Consider the following 18,717-nt stretch of genomic DNA (forward strand, 5'->3'; position numbering starts at 1 on the left):
GCCAGCTCTTGCTTTGTCCTCAGCCAGCCTCCTGCTCTCTCATCAAGACGACCAAGATGATAAAAGAATTTAAACTTGGATGCCCACAATAACAGTCTCCAAATAAGCGTTGCAAAAACGTACAGACTTACTTACGAAAATAAATTTGGCAAATCCACAAACATTAAAATCCCCCCCATACCAGCTGAGAGCTAGGTCAAGCAGACAAAAATCAGTGTCGATGAAGATTTAAAGGACCTTCACAGGGGTGCCTGGCCGGCTCAGCAGGAAGAGCGTGGGATCCTTGATCTCAGGATCTTGGGTTTGAGCCTCATATTGAGTGTAAAGATTACTCACAAAACAAAATAAAATAAAAAATATTGAGGCACCTGGGTGGCTCAGTTAAGCATCTGATTTCAGCTCAGGTCATAATCTCTGGGTCTTAGGACAGAGTCTGGCCACTGGGCATGCAGGGGGGCGTGGTCTGCATTCAGAAGGGGGTCTGCTGCTCCCTTTCACCCTCCCACTGCTTATGCTCTCAATTTCCCTCCCCCTCTCTCTAATAAATAAAATATTTAAAAATCTAAAAAAAAAAAAAAAAAGAAAGAAAAGAAAAAGAAATAAACTACCCTTATAGAGCTCCAAATGTGATAATTAAAGAATACATATGGACTCTTTTCAAAAACTGACCACATGCTAAGTCAGAAACAAGTCTTAATAAATACCCCAAAATTGGGCGCCTGGGTGGTTCAGTGGGTTAGGCCACTGCCTTCCGCTTGGGTCATGATCTCAGGATCCTGGGATCGAGTCCCCCATCGGGCTCTCTGCTCAGCGGGGAGCCTGCTTCCTCTCTCTCTCACTCTCTCTCTGCCTGCCTCTCTGTCTACTTGTGATCTCTGTCTGTCAAATAAATAAATAAAATCTTTAAAAATAAATAAATAAATACCTTAAAATTACCATCATGCATAGCATATTCTCTGGCTATATTACAATATAGTGAAAAATCAGTGAGACAAAACATAAGCAAATCCCCAGGCATTCAAAACTTGAAAATACACTTCTCAGTATTTACTAGTCAAAGAAGAAAGGAAAACACCCTATAACAAAACTGGGCGGATATGGCTACTGGAATACTTAGGGCAAAATTTATAACCTTAAATGCGTATGTTAGAAATAAAGACCAAAAGTCAGTGAGCTGGGCAGTCAACTCAGGAAGTGGGGAGGTGGGGGGGGGATGACAAAACAAAAATCCCAAAAAAGAATAAAAGAAACAATAAAATTGAGAACAAAGAAAAGAGCGGTCTCCAACGCAAAACTGGTTCTTTTAAAACCCTAATAAATCCTCAGGCGAAAGACATAAAGAGACCGTGCAGAAATAAAAACTATGGGGAGGAAATAGGATGTTGTACTATGAACCAATTCAGGATGGTAAATTTTAAATCTTACATGGAATAGGTAATATGTCTTTTTTTTTTTTTTTTTTTCATTTAAATTAAGCCAACTTATAGGGGCGCCTGGGTGGCTCAGTGGTTTGGGCTGCTGCCTTTGGCTCGGGTCATGATCTCAGGGTCCTGGGATCGAGCCCCGCATCGGGCTCCCTGCTCCGCAGGAAGCCTGCTTCCCTCTCTCTCTCTCTCTGCCTGCCTCTCTGCCTACTTGTGATCTCCGTCTTTCAAATAAATAAATAAAATTAAAAAAAAAAATAAAATAAAAAAATAAAATAAAAATAAATTAAGCCAACTTATAGTACATCATTAGTTTCAGATGGATTAGGCAATATGCCTTAAAAATGTAACTTACCGGGTGCCTGGGTGGCTCACTGGGTTAAGCCTCTGCCTTCAGCTCAGGTCATGATGGAATGGAGCCCCTTGGCTCTCTGCTCAGCAGGGAACCTGCTTCCCTTCCTCTCTCTCTGCCTGCCTTTCTGCCTGCTTGTGATCTCTGTCAAATAAATAAATAAAATCTTTAAAAAAAATAAAAAAAATACAGACATAAATTGGACAGGATTAAAATTTAAAAATTTTATGCTTCAGATTGACACCATTAAAAAAAAATAAAAATAAATTTAAAAAAAACCACCCATAGAATAGGAGAATTCCGCAAACCCTATGTCTGATAAAGGTCTGGTATCTAGACTACATAAAATACTCTCACAATTCAATAATAATAAGATAAACAACCCAATTTAAAAATGGGCAAAGGACCTGAAAACATATTTCTCTAAATAAGATCTATAAACAGCTAATCAGCACATGCAAATATGTTCGCAGCCATCAGGGAAATGCACATTGAAACCCAACAAGATAGCACTTCGGATTCACGAGATGGTTATAACCAAAAACGCAGTTAACAACCAGTGTCGGAGAGGCCGGGGAGCCACAGGACCCCTTACACGCTGCTGGTGGGAACGTAAGATAGCGCAGCCCCTTAGGAAAACAGTCTGGAAATTCCTCAAAAAGTTAAACACGGGCGCCTGGGTGGCTTAGTGGGTTAAAGCCTCTGTCTTTGGCATCTGGGCTCTCTGCTCAGCAGGGAGCCTGCTTCCTCCTCTCTCTCTGCCTGCCTCTCTGCCTACTTGTGATCTCTGTCTGTCAAATAAATAAATAAATAATCTTTAAAAAAATAAAATAAAATAAAACAAAATTGTGTTGATGGTTGTACAATTCTGTGATACTGCGAACCACTGTATCGTATACCTTAATGGGGGGATGGTATGGTACATGAATTATATCTCAATAAAATTGTCAAAAATAACTCTAACAGAGCCCATGAGTGGTGCTACCATCGAATCCCAGGGTCCTTGGGTCCATGAAGGCACAGCGGCTGTAGCAGCTCTTTGCGACGCCACCCAAGTTGACGAACCGGAGGAAATAGGATGATGAAGAAAGGCTTTTAATCTGATTTTCATCGGATTCCTGTCTCCGTAGAAGCAACCAGTATTTATTGAGCATCCTCTATGTGATGAGCCCTGCTGCAGGTGGTGAGACTTTATCAGCAAGCGCAAAACACAAGCTCCCTGCTCTCAGGACAGACAGACCTTAAATATGAAAACAACAGATGGTATCTTCGGTGAGATGGGAACTGAGGCATGCTGCTATTTCAAGTGGAGGGGCTAGGGAGGGCTTCCCTGAGCAGAAGCCTAAAGGAAGGGAAGGTGGGTGCCTTGTGGGTATTAGGGGAACAGCAGATGCAGAGGCTTGAAGTTTGGGGCATTACACGTACAGACCAAAGAAACCAGTGAGGCTGGGCAGAGAGCTCTAGGGGAGACAGGGAGGGCCTGGCTCCTATTCAGGACAGGAGGACAGGAGCCGAGACAGTGGTACGCCTTGATTTCAGTTTTCCAAGAAACACTGTAGCTGCTTCCTGGCAAACAGACCAGACCGAGAAGACAGACTCCAAGCATCCTTCTTCTTCAAACATCCCCATCCTTTGTCTGATAAATTTGAGATCTTTCTAAACAGTTGTGTTTTTTTTTTTCCCCAGTTATTTTGCCAAGTCCGCCCGCTTTTAGTGCCAGGGGAGTACAGTTTTGGTTACAGAGACAACATCATGTGCCTAGGAGAACTCCTCGAGTCAATTTCCACTTTTCTCATACTCCGATTCACTTGTTTGGAAAGTCTCTGACCCAGAGTAACACGCTTGTAACAGAAACGCTACTGTAGCTCAACAAAGATGCTTACTGAGAACAGGAAGAGGATCTGTACACACGTGCACGTGCCGAGTATCCTTGCATCTTTGCACAGAAACTGACTATTCAAATCACTGACTGTAATCGTGACATGAAAATGATTCAGATTGCAGTTGTTTTAGGTACAGGAACAATATCACACCAATCAGAACTTAAAAAACAGCCAAATACTAAAAACTGAGATCACAATGACTATTAATTCTGTCTTATACACAAAGAACTGACATTTGCCTGAGGTCACATCGCTAGTAGTGAGTGGCTTGGCCAGAATGAAACACAAGCAGTTTGAAATGCAAAAGGCAGGCCTCACCACTTACTACACAAAAGGTTCCCAGAGAAAGTGACTTCTGCTTGGGCCTCAAGGGGTTGGGGGGGGGGGCCTCCCAGGCACTGTAAAGGCTAGGATATGCACTCTGCAGAAGGAGCTCTGGAACTTTCTAGGGCTAGCTTCCATCCTTTGGATCCCTGGCAGGAGGCAGGCTGTGTGCTGGAGACCCAAAAAGAGAAAGGGTTTTAGCTAGTCCTAGTGTGGCCTGAGGCTGGCCCTGGGTGCTGGCTGGATAGAGCAGGGAGGATTAAGTCTGAATTAAGGGGGGGCGCCTGGGTGGCTCAGTGGGTTGGGCCGCTGCCTTCGGCTCAGGTCATGATCTCATGGTCCTGGGATCGAGTCCCGCATCGGGCTCTCTGCCTCGCAGGGAGCCTGCTTCCCTCTCTCTCTCTGCCTGCCTCTCCATCTACTTGTGATTTCTCTCTGTCAAATAAATAAATAAAATCTTTAAAAAAAAAAAAAAAGTCTGAATTAAGGGGATGAGCCCTGGATGGTCCCAGAACTGGGAGAGTCCCAGCCGTCAGCCTTTCTAGAAGTTTTCTGTCTTTTTATTTCATTAATGATCAATTACCCCTATGGGGGATGACAGAGAACCCAATATGGGTTCCTGTCCCCCAGGATTTCACAGTGGGAGATTTTACAATAAAAAAGTGTAAGGCAAAAAAAAAAAAAAAAAGTGTAAGGCCATTTAAGAATATTAAGGGGCACCTGGGTGGCTCAGTGGGTTAAAGCCCCTGCCTTTGGCTCAGGTCATGATCCCAGGGTCCTGGGATCAAGCCTCGAATCGGGCTCTCTGCTCATTGGGGAGCCTGCTTCCCCCTCTCTCTCTGCCTGCTTGCGATGTGTCTGTCAAATAAATAAATAAAATCTTTAAAAAAATAAATATTAAGGTCTCAATAAAACTGGGAGAAATGAAATAAAAATAATAAAGTTTTCATTCAGTGAGTGCATTTACGTACGTTTTAAGAGTAATGGAGTGATGGGGCAGAGAGGTCGAAGGAGGGTTCAAGTTCAAACTCTGCAGAAACAGAAGCAGCCCTATAGTCCTAAGGAGGCCAGGCACATGGATGTGTGCTCCATACAAATTATGGTGCACCAGGAATTTTCCCAACACAACGCTTAGGAAGTAGGCGATACCCTCCCCTTGAACAGATGACAAAATTGAGACAGTAAAGAGGTTAAGTAACTTGTTCAAAGTCACGCACCTAGCAAGAGACAGAGCCCAAGGACCTCTGGATCTACCGCACAGTCAAGTGGTTTTATCACTTGGAGATAAAAAGAGATGAAAGCAAAAAAAAAATAAAAAATAAAAAAATAAAAGACTTCATAGCCGTTCTGTCCATCCCAGCACCGGGAGAAAGCAGCAAAAACTGCCTAAGTAGAAAAGCACCGAGCGTATAGTGCAACAATCCCGAGGTTCTTTTAAATCGCGTCTAGATACAATGTATCACCGAGAAGCCCGGGGAAGCGCCGGTGTCATTAATTCTCGTGGCATCTCCGCTCTCCGCTAGGGCTAGATGAAATTCAAGTCCATGTTGAATTCTTTCCAGGCGCGATGACCATTGCAAGATCGGGATGCGCGAGGCGCCGGCTCGACCTCCGCTCTGCTCTCCGCCGCCCGCCACCCGCCCTGAGACGGCCGGGGGACCCCCCGGGACGCGGGATCCCGAGCTGCACCCCCACCGCCTGGCACGCTCGGATCCTCGCCTCTCCGGGGCCGTCCGTCCCCGTGCATTCTCAGCAAGTGCCCAGCTTGGGGGCGGGGGCGCGGGGAGGGAGGGGGGTCCCTGGAGGAGGCGGCCCTTACTCGGGTGTAGGCGGGCGACCCTCTGCCCAAAAGAGGGCGTCGGGAGCGGGGCCAAGCGGAGCAGGCCTCCGGGGGCCTGTCCGGTCCGGAGTACGGAACGCTGAGGGGCAGCCGGCAGCGCAGCGCGCCGGGCGCAGGGTCCCGGGCCGGCCGCCCGAGGGGCCGTGGGAGCGCGCCGAGCCGGCCACCCGAGCTTCCCGCGGGACAGCCCGGCCGGCGCGCACGGGCGGGGCGGGGCGGGGGCGGCGGGCGTCTGCGGGTGAAGCCCCGGGGCCAGCACACAATGGGCGGGGGCGCGGGGCCAGGCGCCCCGCGGCCGCGCCGCCGCACCACGTGGGCCGCAGAGCGCGCCGGGCCAGCAGCGGCCCGTCGGCCCAGGCCGGGCGCGGCGCGGCGTACGTGCGCGCGCGCGCGCGTGCGTGCGTGCGATTTGCGATCAGGCGGCGCGGCGGACAGCCCCGGCGGCGGGGCGGGGGGAGTTATATTGCGGGGTCCTTCCTCGCTCACCCTGGTTCCTCTCGGAGCGGAGACGGCAAATGGCGGACTTCGACACCTACGACGATCGGGCCTACAGCAGCTTCGGCGGCGGCAGAGGGTGAGGCGGGCGTGCGCGGGCCCCGGCCGGGCGCGGGGGGCGGGCGGAGTCGGGGACCCCGGGGCGGCGGCCTTCCCGCGCTCCCCGGGGGCGGCGGGCGGGCGGGGGGGGCGGCCCGGCGGGGCCCGCGGAGGCCTGGGAGAGGCGCCGGCGGGCCCGGGGCCTGGAAATGGCGCGCTCCGGGAGGGGGCGGCGGCGGTTAGGCTCCCCCGCGTCCTGCTCGCGGCGCAGGTCGTCCCCGTGTGTCCCGCCGCGGCCGCCGGGTCGCCTCGGCCCTGCCTCGGCCGCAGGGCCAGGCCGCGGTGGCCCCGAGCGCCCGGGAGGACGGGCTCCCGCTGCCGTCCCCATCCCCCAGGACGGCCGGGCCCGCGCGGGGCTCTGCTGCAGCGCGGGGTGGGGGCCGGCGCCGGGCCCGCTCCGGTCGCGGCCTCCGGCGGTCGGTCTGCCCTGCCGGCGCCCGGGCCCGCTTCGCTGGGAGGCCAGCGGACGGGGTAAGGTCGGGAGGGCGAGGGGTGCCTCCCTTCCCTGACGCGCGACGCCGGGAATGGCCCGATTGGCGCCGGGAGACGGGGGGCCCCGAGCAAAGGAAAGCACAGTCGGATTTCCTCTTCTGCTGTGTCTTGGGTCAGGGCGCCTTCGTGACAGGTGCTCCGTGCTTCCCGGCGGAAAACCTTCCATTCCTCCCCGGTTTCTCCTTCTCTGACCTGGGGAAGGAATCGCAGTTAAGCCTCGTTCTGACTTCGGTCGCATCCAGACCCTATATAATGGAGATCCCTCGTTTCCACGCTGGGTTTTGCGCGATTTTTTCTTTCTTTCTTTCTTTCTTTTTTTTTTTTTTTTAAATGCAAGTTCCCTTCTCCAGAATTCAGGAGATGGGCTCTTAATAAGCATCTTCCTGTTGGTGAAGGACACACTCGGCCATTGTGTACTTTGACAGAAAGGATTCCTTTCCCAGGATAACCCCACAATAGTACCTACTGAGGTGTCCGGTCTCCTGGGTTTTCAATCCGAAAAGTATCTTTGTTCGGTGAAGAGTGATCTTTTAAAACCTTGGTTTGGGACTGGCTCAGACAAAGGCTGTTGGGGTGCCGGAGTGTACCCGGTATTAATGACACTGGAACATGGGAGTCCGGGAAGGTGGAGCCACCTGTTCTTTTCAAAGAATATTTTATTTGCTAATAAAAAAAAAAAAAAGAAATAGATGTCGGACGACCTGTAAAAGTACTTGCCTTTGGGTTATGTTTCCAGACGTGAAATTTGCAGCTAAGTCATCTTGAAATTTAATAACTGGGATTTTTTTGTTTGTTTGTTTTCCAGTTCCAAGAAACATTTGGAAGTGCCCAGGAAAACTCTTAAACAGAGGGGTTTGGTTTGATTGAAGGCAGATCCGAGGAGTTTTAGTTGGGTTTGGGACTATAATAAGTTAGTCATATTAATTTTGAATCTGGGTTTTGGAGTTTGGGTGGGTTTTTTTGTTTATTTGTTTGTTTGTTTGTTTTCTTTTCTTTTCTTTTTTCCCCTTACTCTGCCTTTTGACAGACTTGCCAGCTGTTCTGATGACTTCAGGTGTTTGAGGCAGACTTTCAGTGGATGTCAGTCACATTTTGACAGTTGGGTTGCCTTGAAACGATATCAAGTGGTCGAAATTCTCTTGCTTTGCTCTTTGTTAGAAACATCAGAAGACAAGTAAAAGATGTTAGCCCTGTGTCCAGATGTGCTCCAGTGGGAAAATAGCTAGGCCCTCTGTATGTCCTAAACTTACTTTTTTTTTTTTTTTTAAGATTTTATTTATTTATTTGACATACAGAGATCACAAGTAGGCAGAGAGAGAAGGGGAAGCAGGCTCCCTGCTGAGCAGAGAGCCGGATGCAGGCCTCACAGGATCCTGGGATCATGACCTGAACAGGATCCTGGGATCAGGACCTGAACCAAGGCAGAGGCTTCACCCACTGAGCCACCCAGGCACCCCTGCATGTCCTAAACTTTCTGATAAAAAGTCACTTTACTGTTAAAGCTCTTCACATCTGACCTTGTTGGAGCTTTCCGCTTGACTTCAAATCCATGTAAAAACTACACGGGAAATACCACTCAGATTTCTAAAAGTTGTTCTAAAAACCTATTGGTGAATTTGTGTGTTGATGTAAACAGTGTCTGGAGCAGGTCCAGAAACTTCGCAGACAATCAAACATGCCGCTGTGTGGCCTGGGCCGAAGCTTCCTTTTCCAGTGTCAATGTTAATTTTAATTGCGTTATATCTGGAGTTACTAAGTTACTGGTTTCTCTGAAATTTAGCAAGATGGTAGGCTAGTTGATAACCTTCCAGTGATCATTTCTACCGTTATGTGCGTTATGTGTCACATCCACAGATGTCTCAGTGCTCTCTGCTTATGCTTAGGCATTTTAGAAGGTTGTCGCTTCTGGAAAGCCAGTCTTTTGCATCGCCGTGTTTGGTACTTTGATACCAAGACACCTTCCCTCTAGTCTGAAACACTTTAGCTGAGTAAGGGGTCTCAACTCTAAGCCACTTGGGTCACAGACTAAAGGAATCGCAGGTTTGAAGTACATGGTCATAACAAAAAACTTGGTTTTAATAATTATACATTCCCTGTAAGTTTGTTTTGTAGTCGTATGTAGTAATCAGTGCTGTTGTCAGGAAGCAGGGTTAAGCTACTGCTTAATTTTCTCCACTTACAGTGGCATGTCCCTGGCAGCCCGAGAGAGACCTGGGGACTGCATTGACGGCCGAAAAACAAGTCCAATCAGAATTCCAAATTAATGTAGTTAACTGTACTAGATCTGGAGTGTATTTTGTTCGGCAGTTTGCTAAATTTTCTTTCTTGGGTTTTAATTCCTCATTTGCCATTGGTGGTAAAGTAGAGTACTAGTGTTTACATTGCTGACTACAACACGCTTTTGAGTGCTCCCATCTAAAACCATCAGTTCTGAGAATCAGTGGAACTTGGAGGTAGCAAGAATTGAAATTGCTGAAAATGGTACCTTCTGAAAAGTGGTAAAACTACACGTTTTAAGTATTCTTCATCAAGTTCCAGGTTGGGGGGGAGGGGGATTGGAATTCTAGCTTTTGAGTCGTCTTAGACTTAAGCTTGGCATCTCCGTCTAAATTTCTAAGCATATCTTAAGACTAAAAGGGGGAAGAAAGCAGTCTATAAAAACTAACTATTTGCATCGATCATGGTAGAATTCATGAAAGTATTTAAAAGCTTATTTTTAAAATCCTGTTTGCCTACCGAATGACAAGTAGCTTGGGGTTCCTGTCCTCCTCCTCCCCCTCCCCACTCCCTAATCTCTCAGTGCTTGATTCTAAATCATTATCTTCTATGAAGTACTTGGCTTTACCAAGAGCCTCTGACACAGTTTGGGGGAAAGGCCTAGATTTGGATTAGAATCAGGCAGAGAGGGACAAAGGTCAGGTGTCAGCTGAGCCTCGAACCACAGACTAGCTGTGAGACAGGGAACCAGTTCCTTTACCTCTCTGAGCCTCATTTCCCCACATGTAAGATAGAAACTCTCTGAGGGTATCAGGAATACTCAGTGAGATGTCTCAAGCATGCAGCATGGTGTCCGGTATGCTTATTAAATCTTAGCTCTTGATTTATAATTTTTTATAAATTATGATTTTTACTAAAAATCTATAATTTTTTTAGTTCTTAAAATACTTCCCTTGCATCAGTAAGAATGGGAAAATTTCTGTTGAATTAATGAGTGAATTTTTACTTTCCTGGCTGCATTCCTAAAGCCAAGTAAGCAAAATCTATTCAGTACATAGGTATAAAGCATCTTAGGAGGAGCGTACTGTATTATAAATGAATGCTAGCTGAGTAATTCGTTCTTGTATGTTAATTGGTTTCTTACACAATTTATACTTGGAATATTTAGTGTAAGTGCTTCTGAGATTCCTAAAAACTTTCTTAGTATATTTCTGTTTTGAAATTAACCTTTAGTGTTCTGGGAGGCTATGATGCAAGTTCCAGCAAGTAGCCTTCCCAGAAGCTTGGACCATGTTAAAACATTGGTGGGGGAGGGGTAGCAGTCCCAAGTTTAGACACCCACCCCCCCTTCCCGTCTCCAGCTTCTCCTAGAACTAGAAGAGAGGGGTGGGTGGGAGAGCATGTCGTGCCTCTGCAGTCCGTTTGTACAGCTGGTTCGACCTGCATACTCGGGCCACCACGTAAGTGATTGCTTGATTTTGATAGAACTTAACAACTGTAAGACCTAAGTTGGCTTTTTTAATTGAATGTCCTTGGTTCTTTGAAGTTTTCCACATTTTTTTTTTTAATTTTACCTATTTATGACAGAGAGAGAGAGAGAGAGGGAACACAACCATGGGGGAGCTGGAGAGAGAGAAGCAGGCTCCCGAATGGGGCTCGATCCCAGGAGCTGGGACCCTGACCTGAGCAGAAGGCAGACACTTAACGCCTGAGCCACCCAGACGCCCCTCTGAAACGTTCTTGCTGGGACCCCGTTGAAGACATGGCATCTCTGGTTAAACCTTGTATTTCGGGATAGGGCCCACAGGGCATAGTTCAGGGGGATTCTTCACAAGTGCGTGATTTGCAGCGTGATGGGTTGGTTGTTACTGGGTGACGCCGATCTTCCAGCTGTTGGCACGTTTCATTATAGAGCATCAAAAATTATGTTTATTAATATCACCATTGATTTTATCAGAAATTTCAGGTATTGTGAGGTTGTCAAGCTTATGCTGATGGATACAAGTTTTCTTTTTTCTTTTCTTTTTTTAAAGATTTATTTATTTATTTATTTATTTGACAGGCAGAGATCACAAGTAGGCCGAGAGGCAGGCAGAGAGGAGGAAGCAGGCTCCCCGCCGAGCAGAGAGCCCAATGCGGGGCCCATGACCCCTGGGATCATGACCTGAGCCGAAGACAGAGGCTTTAACCCACTGAGCCACCCAGGCGCCCCTACAAATTTTCTAAAACTTTATTTTTTTGCCTAAAAGCCCAGTCTGCATTTTATCATTGGTAACAGATACTATTTTCTTTGAAGTGACAGATTCACTTCCTTTTCAAGACAGTGTCTGTCTCGGTGGCTTGGGTACCTGGTCATGGTCTCTAGGTCCTGGGATTGAGCCTAACATCGACCTCCAAGCTCAGTGGGGAGTCTGCTTGTCCCTCTCCCTCTGCTGCTCCCCCTGCTTGTGCGCTCTCACTCTCTGTCAAATAAATCTTTTAGAGAAAAGAAAATGTCAGCCTGATATCAAAGTCTGAATAACCATTGTTTAGGTCTTCAGGTAAAAATGGTGTCCACAAAAGGAAGAGCTAGTTCAGCTTGTAATTCACTTGAACAAGTGTTTTCCTGGACATAACCATTGCATTTCTTTTCCTTCCTTCCTTTCTTTTTTTTTTTTTTTTTAATTCATTCATTTTAGAGAGAACACAAGCAAAGGGAGGGAGGGGGTGGTGGTGCGGAACCCAGAGCTCCGGAGCCCGGTGTGAGGCTGTCTCACGACCAGATACCGTGCCCCGATTGGAAATCAGGAGTTGGAAACCCAGCCGACTGAGCCACCCAGCCGCCCATGACCATTTCCAAGTGTACAGTTTGCCGACCCTAATGCCTACAGTGACACTCCCCATGCTGTGTCATTGCCACCACTGTTCCCAGACCTTTATTCTCACCATCCCCGAACAGAAACCCATTAAGCACCTCTTCATTCATTTCCATTCATTTAACTTTATAAACCTTTTTGGCTGTTCTCTTTTCATCTGTCTTCCCCCATTGTGGGGAGGGGACAGAGTACTTTCAAGCCAGTCACAGCATCCTGTCATTCTGCCTTAGAGTACTTTTAAACCTGCACACACATTTCAAGCTGCCCAGGGGTCTCTTTATAACCACCAGCGTTTCTGTTGCCCAGTTCATACTCAGTTTTGCATAGTTGCCTCAAGAACTTTTTCATAGAGGGCACATGGGTGGCTCAGTGGGTTAAGCCGCTGCCTTCAGCTCAGGTCATGATGTCCGGGTCCTGGGATCGAGCCCTACATCGGGCTCTCTGCTCTGTGGAGAGCCTGCTTCCTCCTCTCTCTGCCTGCCTCCCTGCCTGCTTGTGATCTCTCTCTGTTAAATAAACAATAAAATCTTAAAAAAAAAAAAAATTGGGGCACCTGGGTGGCTCAGCTGGTTAAGCCACTGCCTTTGGCTCAGGTCATGGTCCCAGAGTCCTGGGATCGAGTCCCACATGGGGCTTCCTCTGCTCTGCGGGGAGCCTGCTTCTCCTTCTCCCTCAGCCTTTCCCCCTCCTTGTGCTCTCTCTCTCTCTGTCAAATAAATAAATAAAATCTTTAAAAAAAAATTATTTCATAGAGTTGGCCTTTTTGAATCTGCAGAAATCTGATTACAGAGCATTTAAAGCACAAAAGTAGAGTCCAGTGTGATGACACACTTTGTGTGCCTGGACCCGCTTTGTAGAGTGACCACTTGTATCTCATCTGTACTTCCGCGTGCCTCCTTCCTGCCACGCGCTTCTGGATTGTTTTCAGGCACATCTTAGACATCACATTTCATTTCAACTGCAAGTACTACAGGATGAGCTTCAAAGTACAGACTCTAGAAAATGTGACCACTGGGGCGCCTGGGTGGCTCAGTGGGTTGAGCCTCTCTACCTTCTGCTCAGGTCATGATCTCAGCATCCTGGGATCGAGCCCCGCATAGGGCTCTCTGCTCAGCGGGGAGCCTGCTTCTCCCTCTCTCTGCCTACTCGTGATCTCTCTCTCTCTCTCAGATAATAATCTTTTTATTAAAATGTGACCACAATATTTTCACATCCAAAAACTTCCCAGTAAATGTTTTGATTTCTCTTAATTAGCTGATACATTTTGGTGTACAAACCGATTTGTTTGAATCAGAAGCAAAAGTTTGCACATACCGTTTGGTTGCAGGGCCCACTAAAATCTCCTGATAGGTTCCTATGAAGTAGGGCTGTGTGTGTGTACCTTTTTTCGGGACCCTTTCAAAGCATTTGATTCTTTTTTTATAAATATTTTATTTATTGAACAGAGACCATGGGTAGGCAGAGAGAGAGAGAGGAAGAAGCAGGCTCCCCGCCAAGCAGAGAGCCGGATGTGGGGCTTGATCCCAGGACCCTGAGATGATGACCTGAGCCACCCAGGTGCCCCAAAGCATTTGATTCTAGCAGCTTCCCATGTGTAAGGAAGCTAGAAGTTAAATTTGTTATTAGCAGAAATACTAATACTATTAGAAATACTAATAATGCTATTAGCAGAAAACAGTACATACTAAGTATTCATCTTAATACATATGTTTTAGTGCAAGTAACTTGATATGACGTTTCTAATTTTTTTTTTTTTTTTTGAAGTATAACATACAGTGTTGTATTCGTGGTTTTTCAGATAGTAAGTAGAGAAGAGAAGAACTGGTAGTTTTGTATGCCTTTGAATTCTACCTTTTAACTGGTGGTCTGTCTGTGGCACTTTATACTTCTCTAAATAATTGAAACGTGGGGCGTCTCGGTGGCTCTGTCGTTAAGTGTCTGCCTTCAGCTCGGGTCATGGTCCGAGGGTCTTGGGATCAAGCCCCATGTCGGGCTCCCTACTTGGTGGGAAGCCTGCTTCTCCCTTTCCCACTCCCCCTCCTTCTGTTTACTCTCTCGTGGTCTCTCTCTGTCAGATAGATAAAATCTTCCAAATAAATGAATGAAACTTGTAGATCATATAAAATTGACCATCACATGAAAATGTGAAGTTTTCTTCAGAACAAATTGGAGCTGATAGTATGTGGAATGTCTGGTCTCAGATAAGCATTCAAATTTAGAAAAAAAGAATTCTTGGCTTATAAAGTACAAACTAATCCATAGAAATAGTTTACATCATAGCTTCAAGACAGATGTTTTTTGTGGCGGTATTCTCTGAGGACCAATAAACAGCTTGAGGTTTGAGTTTTTATTTCCTCTGAAAAATCTGGAACCTTGGATTGAATAAGCTTTTGCACATGTCAAGTTACTAAATTAATAACCCATTTATTTGCTTTCACTGATGTGTGGGAGCCCAAGATTTTATTACATTGTGATAAGTGCCTTTTTGCCTAGTAGGAAAATTTCCTAAAAGACCATGTAAAGCAGAAGTCCCCCTTGTGTTCGTGGTTCTCTTATTACAAGGCTTTCAGACTGCCCGTCCTGTCCTGGTGGTAGTTGATGAGGTTAGTTTCCTGTGACAAGCTTTTCTTACAGATGAACCGGAAGAGAACCGTGAGTGTTCCCCACGAGTGTAGCCGTGCTGTTGGGCAAACTCCTCATTATTTGTACAGTTAGTTCACCGTCGGGCGCGTATGTGTACGTGTCTTTAGTCATCTTGGTCACAGCCAGAAATGTTTCTGACAAACACTGAAGTACGGTGGCTCATTTGCTTGAGCCTCTGCCTTCGGCTCAGGTGATGATCTCAGGGTGGTGGCGTGGAGCCTCGCGCAGAACTCCTGAGCAGGGAGTTGATTCTCTTGTCTGTGTTCTCAAATAAATGGATAAAGTCTTAAAAAAAAAGAAAGGAGAAGAAGAAAGAAACAAACTCACTTAAGTGCCTAATTGAAGAAGTCATCTAAATACATGTAACTCTCTTACATTTTAGATCTTTTTCCAAATACAATAACCCATATTAGTGGAAGAAGTTATTTGTGATCCTGAGAGTAGCGGCTAGGTCTGTGTCTTCATGCCTCCCACCCGTGCTAAGTACCAGAGACTGTAATAGTTCTGAAGATAAAACCAAATTCCTGCCTTAGAACCACTTTGGATTTCCCTGCAAGGCTTTTTTTTTTTTTTTTTTTTTTTTTTTTTTTTTTTAGATGAGACTGATTTATGAAAACCTTGTTCACAGTAGAAAAGAGCTCCTTGAAACAGGGTTCACCACTGATCCTGCCCCTGCCCCCAGGGTTGATCAAAAACATTCAGAGGCTTTCATGCCTGTCCTGTAGTAATGCCAGGTATCAATTTAAAGGGGTTTAATCGTGAATGCTGAATGGAGGCCTTGGAGATTGCATACGTTTAGCAGAGGGAGATGTTTGTGTTTTTTTAAGATTTTATTTATTTGGGAGAGATCACAAGTAGAGAGGAAGGGAAGCAGGCTCCCTGTTGAGCAGAGAGCCCAATTCGGGGCGCTATCCTAGGACCCTGAGATTATGACCTGAGCCGAAGGCAGAGGCTTTAACCCACTGAGCCACCCAGGTGCCCTGGGAGATGTACTTTTAATAAAATAAAAATAAAGTACTGTACATCTGTGCTGCATCGGGCTAGTTTTTGAAAACCTAAGCTACAGCTAAAATGTCATGTGGCTTTGGATGGGCTTGAGAAGTAAGGATCTGAATAAACAACTTTAGTTAGAAGAGTTTTGATCAGGGTTCAGTGATTTTAATCAGTGTATCCTCCTAATGTAAGATGTTAGTGATAGAGAAGATAAATCAGTGTATGTGAAATGAGGCCTTGGCTTTTCAGAGTTCAACCTTTTTTTGTTATTTTCTAGAAACCGAGTAAGTTGCACATTTTGACTATTACTATTTTATTCTTTTTACACATGTTGAGTGGGTTTTGTTCTTAACTTGTAGTGTTTGTGATTTTTTTTTTTTTTTTTTTTTTTTTTTTTAAGCCCAGCAAGGGTCTGGAACTCAGGACCCTGGGATTGAGACCCGAGCTGAGATCAAGAGTCGGGATGCTTAACCGACTGAGCCGCACAGGCTTGTGACTTTTTTATATAAGATCCCGCGTGGTGCCACGTGTGGACAATGTAATCTACCCAGTAAGCGTTCTCTGGATGGCGCATGGAAGAGCAGGGCTGTTGATCAGTCCCTAACCTAGACGTAACAGGAGGACACCTGCAGTCAAATGCTCTACCCCTGAGCTATACCCCCAGGAGGACACCTGATGTTGCAAATACCAGAGAGTGTTAATGCTCTGTGCTGGGTATCTTGGCACTGGTCTTGAGTTTTCAAGAGTGGCAGCAACAGGGCTTAAGTTCTGTGTAGCTCGTAAAGGCCGCTAGAGATGTTTATAGGTTCCTCTCCCAGAGAAGAGCTTGGCGTGAGTCCTCCCTTTTTCCTGGTCTTTCTTACTGGGGCAGTCAGTCTGGGGCACTTCCTTTTCCTTCTCGTGTCTCCTGACTGGATCTCGTCCCGGCTCTGATACTCTCGGCTCTCCTGTCTCCCCGTCCCCTCTCCCTCCAGGCTCTCCTGGTCGGCCTGTTCCTCCTCTCCTCCTCCTGGACTGTCCGTCCGCACTTAGTGTCTCGTGAAGAGTTCAGTATTTCCCCGTGTGCTCGGGAACGTGGAGCGGCCGAATCGACTGCTCCCGGGGTGTCTTCCGAATGACCTGCGGTCCTTTGTTCGGGATGTGGTTTCTCCTTTCCAGGTGCCTGGACCCCCTCAGTGGAAGCATCAGCTCCTTCGGGGCAGGGACTCTGAGCTGTGAGCCCTCTACTGTGCTCTGTACTTCGTAGACGTTGTCCAGATTTTATAGCCAGTTTGAGTGAAGAAGAGGGATTTGTCTCTAAAGATTTTTGGTCAGACTCGGAGTTGAAAGTTAGATTCCCTGAGTTACTGAGGATGTAATTTACCTTAAAACTTGCATATGTTGTTTTCAAAAGCAGTGGCCTGCCTGACGGGTAGTCGGAAGCAGCCGTGAGCTGGAGGATGGTTGGGGAGTGGAGGGCGCAGTGTGATCGGGCCAGGGTTTGCAGTGCAGACCAGAGGGGAGGTGGGGGGCTGCTGTGGCCTGCTGCCACAGTTCATCTGTTTCTACCGGAGCAGTGTGGCCTTGGGCGTGTTTAGACTTCCCTGTAACGTTTCAGTGTTGTTATTAAACTTTTATAAAGCATTCAGGATTTATGAGGTGTTTTTATGATCAGTTTTAAAAACTTTATAAAATAAAGATTGGAAGTATTTGTCAGTTACAGACCAGCAAACTGAGGCAGCGCGGTAATTTGGAAGAGGTCTTCCGCCACCTTTAAAGCTCACATGACTCTTCTCTCCCTGTTATTTTTAACCTATTCTAGAAAGTGTTTTCGTGTAACCTAGCTTGTTCAGTTAGAGGATCTTAGGTATCTTAGGACTTTTAGCTCAGGATTTCCTGGTGTTGGGGGTTTTTTATTCTGTGGGCTGCTACCAGGCTGGACCCTTTTGTGACCTGCACATGTGCTCTCTGCTTTGTCTCTGTCACTCTTGTTGCTCAGGTTGCTGGCACACTGTAGAGTTCCACTTTTCTTTTTTCTTTTTTTTTTTTAAGATTTTATTTATTTATTTGACAGACAAAGATCCCAAGTAGGCAGAGAGGCAGGCAGAGAGAGAGGAGGAAGCAGGACCCTGAGATCATGACCTGAACTGAAGGCTTAACCCACTGAGCCACCCACACACCCCAAATTCCACTATTCTAACTTGTAACCGTCGGAGCCAGTAAACAAAGCTAGCTGGGGGGGGCTGTTCCCGTCCCGCTGCACTGGCTGCCGTATCCTGTCTTCAGCAAACTACTCACTGAAAAGCTAAAACACACTTAAGTCCCGTAGAACTGACCACGTCAGATAGGGTAGCGTTTAGGGCCTCTGCAGTGATTCTTGGAAAAGCCTCGAATAGTAAACCAGTGGCAGTTTTGTGAGGCTCAGGTGAAGGGAGCAGTTAATGGGCTGGGTTAGCTGTTCCCACATTTCTAGCTTTCCAGACACTGCTTGCCTCTGCCTTCGGCTCAGGTCATGATCTCAGGGTCCTGGGATCGAGCCCTGAATCGGGCTCTCTGCTCAGCAGGGAGCCTGTCCGCCCCCCCCTCTCGGCCTGCTTGTGATCTCTGTCAAGTAAATAAATAAAATCTTTATTTTTTTTTAAGATTTTATTTATTGATTTGACAGACAGAGATCACAAGTAGGCAGAGAGGCAGGCAGAGAGAGAGAGAGAGGAGGAAGCAGGCTCCCTGCTGAGCAGAGAGCCCGATGTGGGACTCGATCCCGGGACCCCGAGATCATGACCTGAGCCGAAGGCAGCGGCCTAAACCACTGAGCCACCCAGGCGCCCCATAAAATCTTTAAAATACTGCTTGCCTGGGACACCTGGGTGGCTCAGTGAGGAACCTGCTTCTCCTTGTGTTGGTGCGCATGAGCGCTTGCTCTCCCTGAAATGGGATTCTTTCGTCTTCCCAAAGCCAGGGCTGGGTTCCTACCCGACCGCGTTCTTCTCTCCGTGTCCCGGTCACCTTCTTCTCTCCGTGTCCCGGTCACCGGAGGAGCTCAGCCACCCCCAGGCGGCAGTGTTTATCTAGACTCCGCAGGGGCCCGGAGCTCAGAGCCGGGAGCCTGCACTCCCAGGCC

The 18,717-nt window shown here is 47.0% G+C and overlaps 1 protein-coding gene across 3 annotated transcripts in view; it reads left to right on the forward strand.

Annotated features, from left to right (window-relative positions):
- Positions 1–5,535: 5,535 nt before the first annotated feature.
- Positions 5,536–18,717, forward strand: part of EIF4H (eukaryotic translation initiation factor 4H) — a 24,619-nt gene continuing 11,437 nt past the window's right edge. For 2 of the 3 annotated variants that reach the window (XM_082712638.1, XM_082712639.1), the window contains exon 1: positions 5,536–6,397. In XM_082712638.1, the coding sequence (XP_082568764.1) occupies positions 5,551–6,397 (847 nt within the window). In that variant the 5' untranslated portion in view covers positions 5,536–5,550. The remainder of the gene's footprint in view (positions 6,398–18,717) is intronic. The other variant, XM_082712640.1, reaches the window with a different exon arrangement.

This window comes from Mustela nivalis (genome assembly GCF_964662115.1).
Source record: "Mustela nivalis genome assembly, chromosome: 19".
In the NCBI taxonomy this organism is placed as follows: domain Eukaryota; kingdom Metazoa; phylum Chordata; class Mammalia; order Carnivora; family Mustelidae; genus Mustela; species Mustela nivalis.